Raw genomic sequence first — 11,747 nt, forward strand, 5'->3', positions numbered from 1 at the left:
GGGAACGGATGGACGTCCGCACTTTAAGGCTGGTGCGGACGTCCGCTCCTGATCCGGCCTCTATATATATATGCTGAAACTAATATAGTTGTTCTAGGATATTTCATGTGTGTTTTGGCCTTATGCCATCATGATATGTAGTTAGAATAAGACTATGTATTCTTTATCATTATCATATTTGTATTTTGTAATTCCATATATAAAGGGCTCCTATCAATGAATAAGATGATGATTCTCTTGATATCTTTCATTCTCTACAGTTTATACTTAAACACGTTATCATGCACTTTGTTCTAACCCTAGAGTTAATAGCCAAAATCCTCCTTAAATTTTCTGAAAAAGCCTGTCAGCCCCCTCGGCTCCGCCACCGTCACTCGCCAGCCGCCGTTTCCCGACCGCTCGTTAGCCTTCTTCGGCAACTCTGTCCGCCGCACACACGCTACCCTGCTCAACGTTCGCTCGACGCGGACCCGATCGGCCAACCCTAAACTCATTCTTATTCATTATTTCGTTTATATATATATATACACTATTACATATGGTGAATATGGCTAACCATATAGATTTTGTTTTTCATGACATAATCGTGTGATGAATCAAAATGGAATTACGCAAGCAACTTCGCCGCAATGGAATTAAGCATGAAAAATTGCAAAGCAGCTCCTATAAACGCAGTTTATTTGACAAACTAGTAAGTAAGCTTTAATATTACGGTTATTTACTTTTGAATAACTCGGGGGGATAAAATCCTTCCCATTCTCCTACCCCATTCCTTTGTTTGGATATGTGTAAATTGCAGGTACCAAAATCCAGGAATTTTATTTGCAGGTCAAGAATGTGTTTAATCACTCCTGTTTCTTTGTCCGGGTTTTGTGTGATCAACCCCGACTTTTACTCGGATCGTGGTTGATCGATCCTCGAGAAGGACAAATCATTAAAAGCATCGTTTGTGACCTCTATCGAGTCTCATAACTGCTTGGTTTTGTATGTAAGAGCACTATAACATTCTGCTCATTTGAGTTTTGACGTACTCAATGCTCAAGGCGAATCTTTGCTTGGTATCTGTGGAATCTTTCATTGGAAAATATTAAACCACATATTTTGACCCCAAGGCTAACAAAAGCCTAGATGCTGAGATTTAAATTCTCTCGCGCTCAAGTCTTTGATGGGCCACATCGATAAAAACATTCAACGGCAATTTGTGCAAAAAAAGTAATGACCACAAAGTACTGTGGAATGCACTCATGGAACGTTTTTTGAAACGTTTCTCTAACTCAACTTGTTGAGTTACTAGTCACATGGATTGTTTACTACCTTTTTATGACTACACATTGTCGGCGAAATTTTGTGGCATCATGATCCATAATCTTTAGCGGATTCGATCATCATCAAGTTCTCTAGGTCATCCAAGTTGGTTTATGTTTCAATTTACTCTCTTGGAAATTACCGACGAGGCTTGATTTTGATCATACAATTACAAACGGGAATTGTATATACGTTAATACGATAAATGTATTGGCCTACGCACATGAGATTGCCCCCTAGTATGGGGAAAACAATATGGGTCATGGCAACGGCAGAAATATTAAAATAAAATGAGGATGGTGCGTCATCAATGGTAAGGATAGCTCAGCTGGTAGAGCAGAGGACTGAAAATCCTCGTGTCACCAGTTCAAGCCACGCCGATGTCTAGAAAAGAGGGGGAGGTGTCACCGACCCTAATGGCGACACTCCCGGTCTAGACACCAATTTGTTAAAACTACTCACGACCACTCAGGACAATGCAACCGTGTGGATCTTCGAATCACTGGTTGAGGAGTTATCTAGTTCTCCCTTAAATTGTGAATGCATACAAAAAGGTACAAATCAAAATCAGGACAAATGACATGTGTAGCCCAAAGAAGCCCTCGGCCCATTGACACCTGGCCAGAACGATTTTTGAGCTAACACCAAAGCACCAAATTTTATAGATATAAAATATTGAAGATACACCCTAAATATCTTAAATATCAGAAATTTTAGAGGCTATCGGAGAAATTTCGCATATATGATGAAAGATAAGATATTTACTTCAAAGATATATTGGTCAGTCAAAAAAGTGAGATATCCGAAGATATGTCCTAAATATTTTAATCCCATGAATTACAATTCTTTGCAATTCCCATGAATTATTTTATAGCAAATCACATATACATCCTCCAAAAAGATTTAAAACACAAATAAATCCATTTGTGTTGTTGTTAAACAAATAAGAACAATTTTTAATAATTAAGGACAATCTATTCTCTGCATGCCATGTGTCATGGTTTAATTTACCAAATTAACCCTATACTAATTAAATATGTTTTTAGAAGAGAAAAGTCTCACATTTTGAGATTTTTCAGTAAGTGGAATACAGTAGCAGGTTTTCAATAACTTAGTGTAGTAGCAGTACGCAGTACCAGCACATAACAACACACAACAACAACACGCAGTAGCAACACACAACAACACGTAGTAGCAGCACACAACAACAACAACAACAACACACACAGTAGCAGCACACAACAGCAACACAAAACAGCACGCAGTAGCAACACACAACAGCACAGTAGCAGCACACAACAACAACAACACACACAGTAGCAGTGTCACATCTCGACCCTTATATTTTTACCTTATTTACTAGCTTGATTATAATAAGAATTTTACCATCTCCGTCATTCAGTTAATAGTTTAATTGGTCCCTAGAGGGGTTTCGGGGACGATTGTGTGCGGAGGATTATTCGTAGGAGGAATTGCGATGACGGTAAAAATGGTAAATTTTAACTAGTAAAAGGTAATTTTTATTCGGGGTGTTTTATTTTTAGAGTTGGGTAGTATATAGGTGATGGACCAGGTTGGATAGGCCCAAACCCAGCCCTCATTTTTCTTTTTTCTCCCTCTCTCCCTCCCGGTTTCCACTCCCGAGCTCTCCCCTTTTCGCCGGAAACTTCCAGCTGCCAGCTGCCGCCGTCCGGCCAGCCGCCAGCCACCTCTCCACCTCAGTTCGGACCCCCATCTCCTCCTCTCCCTCCCCGGCCTAGCCCCCGAGCCGTTAGCCCGCCGGAAGAAGAGAAAACTCGCCGGAGATGCCAGGAAGCTTTTCGCCGGAACTCCCTCCTCCGGCCACCAATCCGGGCAAGCTTGGTATGGTTTTGTATCCCTCCAACCCAGCAGCCTTACCCTAAAAGGACTCACTCCCTCTTGAGCTAGGTAAGGAGAAATTTGAGGTGGAAGTTTTATGGCGTTTTTGATGTTCTTAGTCGATTACCCTAGTTAGGCTTGGAATTGGTGTTTGTGCTAGTTAGGAAAGTTGTAGAGCATGATGAGAGGATTATTCTGTCAAAATTTCATAGGTTTTGGAGGTCGCCGGAATTAGCCTCCGGCCGCCGCCGCGGTTTGGGAGATTTTTAGGGTTTTAAATGTGGAATATTAATGGGATTATATTGATGTGATTTATGGAATTTTTGGATGAGATTTGGATAGGTTTGTGAATTTCCGAAGTTTGGTATTTTTGGCGGTTAATTAATGTAGAATCCGGCCGTAGGATTTAAGTCGTATTTTTTTTGGGAGGTTGTATTTACGACTGTCGAGGATGATATTTAAGTTCGGATCGTTCCGATTTAAGAATATCAAAGTTAGGCAATGATGAGCGTATTTATGGCTCTCGGGTAATTTTGCCTATTTTGATTAAATATTGGATTATTAGTTGGGAAATTAATATTATATTTGGAACAGGACGTGAGGAGGCTCGAGCAGACGAGGCCCCAGATCGACATCAGGCTTAGGCCTAATTTATGAGTGGACTTTTGTTTTAAATAAAATGCATGCTAGAGTTCATGGTTGAACAATAATTGTTGCGGAATATTTTGACGTCATTTTAATTTGACGAATTTTATTTCTCTTGGAGAGTTACAGAAAATGGGATTTTCGGTGGATATAAATATGTATTTATGAGAGAGTATGTATATTAAAGCTAGCTAGCCATATGTGTCTGTCCACCTTAATGGCGTAGCATATAGCCGCATTATGATGTGACGTGAGCGTTGGACGTGAGCGTAGTAGCCCTATTTGAGTGTATAATTCATATAAGGGGTATGGACACATATTTATACACCCGTCTGTCCACCTTAATGGCGTAGTGTAGCACCGCATTAAGGCGTGACGTGAGCGTTGGACGCGAGCGTAGTAGCCCTATATAGACCCATGAATTTATATAGGGAGTATGGACGAGTGTAAATACATACATATATTATAGAGTCTGAGAGGCTCGATATTTTATGAGATAAAAGTTTTATCGCTTGCGGCATGCATTCGATTTTTCCTTAGAAATTAATTTGGGGAAACATAAATATTTTATTTATTATTTTATTTTTGTCCACTCACTCTAACGTTATTAAATGTTTTCCCCTAGACCATTTGTTTTAAATTGCCCAGTCTGCAGAGTTCGAGTTGGATCTAGTAGGAGGCGAGGCATAGTCACCCGCATTTCCACCAGTTTTCATCAGTAGGTTACATGTTTAACCTACTCGTGTTTTCTTGCTTCCGCTAGTGTCTAGTAGCTCTGAATACTTTAGGATTATTGTATTTTATGTTTAGAATTTCTGAATGATAATTATGTGATGTTTGGACGTGTTGTATTAAGAGTGTAATTTGGAATTTTCGAGTTAGGGTTGTCCATTTTCAAGGGAGATTTTCTCAATCTTTTCAGTAAATTTTCCTTGGAGGTGGTCCCCGCACGACTTACTCCGGGTTTCAGGGTGAAATTCGGGGTGGGTCGTGTCAAGCAGCACACAACAACACGCAGTAACAGCACACAACAGCACACGCAGTAGCAGCACAAAACAGTACACAATAGCAGCACGAAGCAACATGCAGTAACACCACACAACAACAGAGCACGCAGTCGCAGCACACAACAACAACACACGCAGTCGCAGCACACAACAACACACGCAGTAACAGTACACAATAGCACGCAGTAGCAACACACAACAACAACAACACACACAGTAGCAGCACACACCAACATCACACGCAGTAGCAGTATGCAAGAGCAGCACATAGCAGAATGCAGTAGGACAACGAAGCACGAAGCATGAACACGGATTAGCTACAAATGATCACTTTTTGCTGTCAAATTCAAAAGATATGGGTTTTAATTCCAAAGAATTTTTGAGTAAACCAAGTTGTAGAGATGAAGAATAATCAAATCAGATCTGGTTGGATTCGGTGAAGCCTTAGTCAACATTCATCCTTTCATTATTCGGCTCCTCCTCCCTTCCTCGCCACCTAGCGATTTGGTCGGAGCGGTGATCGACGAAGAAGAAGAGGAATCAGTGTGTTTCTCAGATCTGAAAATAGTGGAGAAGTGATATTTTGAGTAAGTGTTAGTTTTGTAAATATTTCAGAAAATAATAGTTTTTTTGGATATTTTGCGTAAAAAATTGCTAACAGTGTGTGATACTATGCACTGTGGGCCTGGGTATATGTTCTTATTTGTTTAAATATGTTAAAAGATGGTTTTTCTGTGTTTTGCAACTGTCTATGGTAGTGGGATGTCATTTTCTAATTATTTTATGGCAGCGAATCTCTTTATAATATTGCTACCTTCTTGAGGTCAGCCTCATCATCCAAATTGGATGGATCTTACACAAAGAAACTAACATAATTTTTGGGACTTGGTGTTTCCTTTGTTAATTTTTTTCGCAGTCTTTTCCCTCTATTACCAGAAATTAGGAAAGAACAATAACTTTAAATTAGAATAATTTAATTGGACCAATCTTCTCTACCTAAGCCACTAAGTTCTCAAACCCTTTTCTCCAGATGAAGGGACTTGGTGTTTCCTTTGTTAATTTTTTTCGCAGTCTTTTCCCTCTATTACCAGAAATTAGGAAAGAACAATAACTTTTAAATTAGAATAATTTAATTGGACCAATCTTCTCTACCTAAGCCACTAAGTTCTCAAACCCTTTTCTCCAGATGAAGGGAAACACTACCCCAGACCACCCATCTATCACAAAATTTCTGAAAGTTCTCCACAATTAAACCTGTCTACAAGAAAACTGCACAGCTGATGAGAACATGAATGAGTACTATGCTTGTGAAAGCATTGCTCTGAAAGTTGTATGCAGAAGAATCTCCACTTGTGGAATTCAAAGACGGAGCTGTGATGTTGACCAAGGTTCCATTCTTGCCAAGACTGCATGCACCAAAGAATAAGAGTCAGATGGCTAATTTTTGGGAAGTGTGTTTAGTTGAACGCGGTAAAGAAAAGGAAGTGTGTTTAGCTTTACTTCTACTCCACTTTTAACTATATAAAAGTGAAGTGCAAATGATAAAATGTATGGCAAAGTGGAGTTCCAAAATCATCAACCAAAAATATAAGTAAACTTTTCATCCTCTGCCTTGATTTACCTGCCGGGAAATACACAGGAGCCATGGCCTGCATAATGAAAACAGAATGGTTAACAACAAGCATGATCAAGTAGGAGTCCAATCCAGGGATATTTACAGTAAATCAAGACAGAATATAAAAGTGAGAGTATACTGCATGCTGTGAAGTTGAGATCTTACTTGGATCGGTAGTGGTGATTGCAGCCACTCCATTGAAGTCACATGATGCAGATGTCTTCCCCATCTGATGATAATAAGTGTCGAATGCATATGTTGCGTGCGAAATCACATTATCTGGTTCGTAGCATGGTTCTCCCTGCAATAATGGTGAGCAATCCACCTTGCCAGGTCCACAAGCCCAATCTAGTGCAGCCTGAAGCATCTTTGTATCAGTGCCATCCTTGGCTGTACAGAAAGTTTGATTTGTAGTATCATTCGCTAATACTGCCCCTGATCCCGTCAACCGTAATATGTAGATAGGTGTTCCATTTGCATCAAACAATCCCCAGTTCTTCTCTGAGACAGGCCCAGGTTTTGTATCCTCATTATAGAGTTCATAAATGAAAGTACTAACTGCAAGTCCAGGACGTTTTGGAGTTCCAGTTTTGTTCAACACGTGCCTTATTAAATTGCTGTTGTAAGTGTTGGCATTTTCTAATGTAGCATCTGGCTCATTAGAATCACCTTTTGAAGGCCAGCCTGATTCTGTCACGACTACTGGAACATTGGTGAAGTTAAGAAAAGCCATGGCATAATATGCTGCATCAACCACAGCATCAAATACATTGGAGTAATGGAGAAGCGTATTGGAATCAACAGCTTCTTTGTTTGCCTGGAGAGGGTTGAGCAGTGCATAATCCAATGCAATAACACCATTTGATTGCATGTAGTCATAGTATGGGTACACATTAAGCATCAGGAACGAACCTGTGGACTGCAAGAAACTAAGCATAGGGACCAACACTGGATTCAGTGAGCGGTTAAAGAAAGCTTGGGAAGGTGGAAACGAATCAAGGATAATGGACGAAGAAAGAGGAGTTGAGACTTTGATTTGGCTGTCAAGATTGGATGCCACAAGGGCCGAGTGAATGTATTTGAGAGCACTGACGAGGATTTTTGCAGTATTTGGAACGGCAGTAAGGACTTCTGAACCAACAGATATAGCTGTGATGTTTGTAGCTGGGTAATGTGCTACTACATTCTGGGATACCCAATTAGCTGCAGTGGAATTAGATTGACCGATTCCAAGGATCTGGTCATTAGGCACAGAAATAATGACTTGAATTCCTGTATTTGCAAGTGCCACAAGCATGGCACGATCTGCATCATATAACCGAACATGTCGAATCTGCTGGGCTTTTAGAAGTGCTACTACTTGAGTTGGGTGTGGCATGTCGGAGAGGGATGTTCCAATATTCACACCAATAAACACATCTGCAAAAACGAATTCATACTGATTGTTATTCTATACATTCCAAACATAAAACCAATTGCAAGTCAAGTAACAGACACATGATTATGATTTCATTGAGAAAGAGAATTGGATCACTGGATGCTTTAGTAAAGAGAATCTTGGTCAATGCTAGATCCTTGAATCTCTATGATCATTACTGGAGTTTGAACCTCTATGAACCAAGACTATATTTCTTTTCTTTCTTTTTTTTTTCTGTTTTTTTTTTTCCATAGGGAGTGGTTCTAATGAGGACCACTAAGTTGAGGACTTATTCGTTTCTCCCATTTTTCGATTGCATATTAATATCTCGACCGTCTAGTTTGTAGATATATATAAGTAGATCATCTCTATAAATTTTCATCCAAATTGAAAATCGTTAAGACATTCATAAATATGATTTACCAATTATAAACTTGAACGGCTCATATTTGACAGATTTGGATCGTTTATTAATTTGATTTAGTTCGATTCCTTCATGATCACCCATTTGGCTGAAAATTTGTGAAAGTGATCTACTTATATAGACCTAAAAACTGAACGGTTGAGGTGATTGAAAAGTGGGTGCAATAAATGATTTAATGAGAAAGTCTTCAACTTAGTGGTCATCATTAGAACCACTCCCTTGTTAGCTAAACTATAGAACATAATCTAATAAATATAGGTAGAAAACCTAATAAATCTCATAATGGTGAAGGGTGTGATATTGTTATATAAGTTTGTTTTCTTAATAATACAACTTTTTGCAATAGAAAATGCAACTGCATACCAGAGATGCAACTAAAAAGAAAATAACAAACAGAAAACAGAAGTTAAAATTACTGATTCACTTCAGACCAAAGAATACTACAGCACAAGTTTGAGATATTAGCAGCAAAGAATCTGATAAACAAGAAAAGTGGCACATTCTCAGAAGGAACAAACATGTCTTACAGAAAATTAAAACAAAAGGCACCTTCAATTAGTATGAAATATCATTAACCATTACCAAGACAGAATTGTGGATACCAAAATAAAAATAAGTCCATATGGGTGATCTGGAAGGAATAAACTAACTAACTAACTATATTACTTAGTACAACCTGTATGCGAATTATAATCCTCATTATCACTACAATAGTTTCCTATGGCTATCGATTCATTGTACCGATTATAAAACCCTCATTAAACACTTGACAAGTAGCAATTTTACACATTGTATCGATTGCTCTCAGGTTCTCTAAATAATCATAATATTTCAGTTTTGTTTTTCCTTTGTCCTAATGCCATGAAGTGGTTTACCGTAATAATTGAAGAGCCTTTGTAAAACTATAAACAAATTACTAAATATGTAGATTTGCTTTAGCATTAGTAAGACTGTAAGAAACAACCAAGTTGTGGGTAAACTAATTAAACTAATGGAAGCAGAGAGCAGCGCAGTAATATAATATTGTCATATCTTGTAGGCTTGTAGCTGAGTTGCTGAATACAGCAATGTATGTAGTTCAAAGCAGAAGTACACCTTTATTCTGTATTCTTTGACCATTTTCTACTACTACCAAGTAGCAAGATAAAGGGTTAAAAAATGATTACCCAATGAGCTGGAAGACAGTGGTGCTGCTATACTATTTCTACATTAAAATTGGCATAATCTAATGTGCTCTCATATTGATTTGTAAATACAAAGAATTACAGACATATGATTCTGCAGATGCAATTTGTGTAGATCAATGCAAATTAAGTTGTGCGAGGATCTTTGTTGGAAGTCTTTCTACAATAAAATCAAGGTCACCAAGACTTGAAAACATGGACTGATTATACACAATGCATAAAGCAAACCATCATCATCATCTAAAGTCACACTGCTGTACAAGAACAGGGAATTGAAACTTTGGTAGACTAGTAGAGAGCAAAGATCTAACCTTCATCAGCAGTAGCTACTGAAAGAGCTAAAAGTAAAAGCAGAAGCGTTAGAGCCATAGATTCAGAACCGAACAAGAAACCCATGAAAGAATCTGAAGCAAACCCAACAAGGAAGAGCTTGAGAGGGAAGAGAGGAGAGGAGTTGTGAAACCCAAGTGAGAAGTAAAGTGAAGCATAGAGTGGACTACTAAAGTTGCAGAGGAATATATATCATCATCTTGGAGAAGACGGAGAGGGGACCCATCAATCACGTGGAAATAATAGAAGCAAAGATCGAATCAAACGGTAAAAAGTCAGTACAAAAGTTGACAGTAATTAAGCACTAGGGTTGTGTTGGTAGTCTCAATCCCCTAGCTTGTGGCTTTGGGCAGCGTTATTTCTTTTGCTTTTTCGGCCATTGTTGTTGTGTGTGTTACCGATAAAACTGTTCTGTAAAATTTGTATTTATTACTGATATCTGTCTGGATGTTGTGTGTTTATGAGGACCACCTTTTTCGTACTAACCACAGTTGCAGCACCAGCGGGAACAGCGAAATGACCTTGCTCCTCCCAACGGTCATATTCTCCGTCCTTTCTTATTTTTCCACATTTTTTGTTTTGAGAATTTTATTTTGTTTGATACATTAAGAAAAATTACTATTTGTTTTGTTTGGATCGGCCGAGTGTATTATTATAGCAACAACAAAAACTGTTATAAAATTAGTTTTTTAAAATATATCTTCTTTTTAAAAAAAACTACTTTGAAGATTCAACGGAATCAAACTCTAATTTATGAGAGTCGACCTAAAGTTCTCTCTCTAAACCCAATTTCAGGATCTCACAAGCAACCTTTTCTCCTCTGTTTCTTTGTTTCCCCTCCTCACCCCAAGTAGTGATTTTTCTTTGTTTTTTCTCTTCTTTTGCATCTGGTTTTGGTCCCCATAGATTAAATCTGTTTCTAGTCCTTAGATCTAAATCCCTAAGTCTTATTCTCATATTTGTTCTGGAGTTCATGTCGGTAATGGACTAATGGGACATTTGTAGGTCAAGAGGCAGGTCCCAACAACCCTCGGGTCATCCTCAATAGTATATGTAGAGGTTCAACCCTAGAAAGGAATTCAAACAAGTCTCGAAAAGCATACGCTTGCTCAGCCAATGCCGACATCTTTTAGATTCTAGACCCATTAAGATGAGGCGACTGGCTCCATAACGCATTGCCTTTACGGATGAAGATGGAGAAGGTCAGATTTATCTTCACAACGACCTGATCATCATCACCGCCTTGATTGCAGATTGTGAGGTAGCACGCGTGCTGGTCGATGATGGTAGCGCTGACACGACCCACCCCAAATTTCACCCTGAAACCCAGAGTAAGTTGTGCGGGGACCACCTCCAAGGAAAATTTACCGAAAAATCGGGATAACCTCCCTTGAAAATGGACAACCCTTCCTAATAATACCTGCAAACACTTCTGAAAATTTAAATCCAACCTTAAACTCCTGGAGCCTCCGTGCTCCCCAAATCACAACACCACCCAAATTATTTACTAATCTAAACAGATCTCATATCCAACCATTTATAGGTTCAGAGCAACTCTAACAGGAAGAAAGGAAACATAATAAATTAACAAGCGAAAGCTATATGATGACTATGCCTCATCACTATGTACGCCCGACCTCAACTATGCAATCTTGCAAACTGGGCATTTTTAAAACGAAGAGCTCAGGGGAAAACATTTGAAAACGCGTTAGAGTGAGTGGACAAAAATAAATTAACGAATAAAATATTTATGTTTCCCCAAATCAATTTCCAAGGAAAATCGAATGCATGCTGCAAGCGATAAAACTTTTATCTCATAAATGTCGAGCCTCTCAGGCTCTATAATATATGTATGTATTTACACACGTCCATACTCCCTATATAAATTCATGGGTCTATATAGGGCTACTACGCTCGCGTCCAACGCTCACGTCACGCCTTAATGCGGTGCTACACTACG

At 38.8% G+C, this 11,747-nt stretch overlaps 1 protein-coding gene across 1 annotated transcript; it reads right to left on the reverse strand.

Moving 5' to 3' along the window:
- Positions 1-6,038: 6,038 nt before the first annotated feature.
- Positions 6,039-9,944, reverse strand: LOC101299813 (glucan endo-1,3-beta-glucosidase 2-like). The gene is made up of 4 exons (XM_004288548.1): positions 9,769-9,944; positions 6,598-7,851; positions 6,439-6,466; positions 6,039-6,223 (listed from the first exon to the last, which is right to left on the reverse strand). Exons 1-4 carry the CDS (start codon positions 9,851-9,853, stop codon positions 6,076-6,078), a joined length of 1,515 nt encoding a protein of 504 aa, XP_004288596.1. The 5' UTR covers positions 9,854-9,944; the 3' UTR covers positions 6,039-6,075.
- Between the last annotated feature and the right edge of the window lie 1,803 nt (positions 9,945-11,747).

The sequence above is a fragment of the Fragaria vesca genome, linkage group LG1 (assembly GCF_000184155.1).
Source record: "Fragaria vesca subsp. vesca linkage group LG1, FraVesHawaii_1.0, whole genome shotgun sequence".
Classification (NCBI taxonomy): Eukaryota; Viridiplantae; Streptophyta; class Magnoliopsida; order Rosales; family Rosaceae; genus Fragaria; species Fragaria vesca.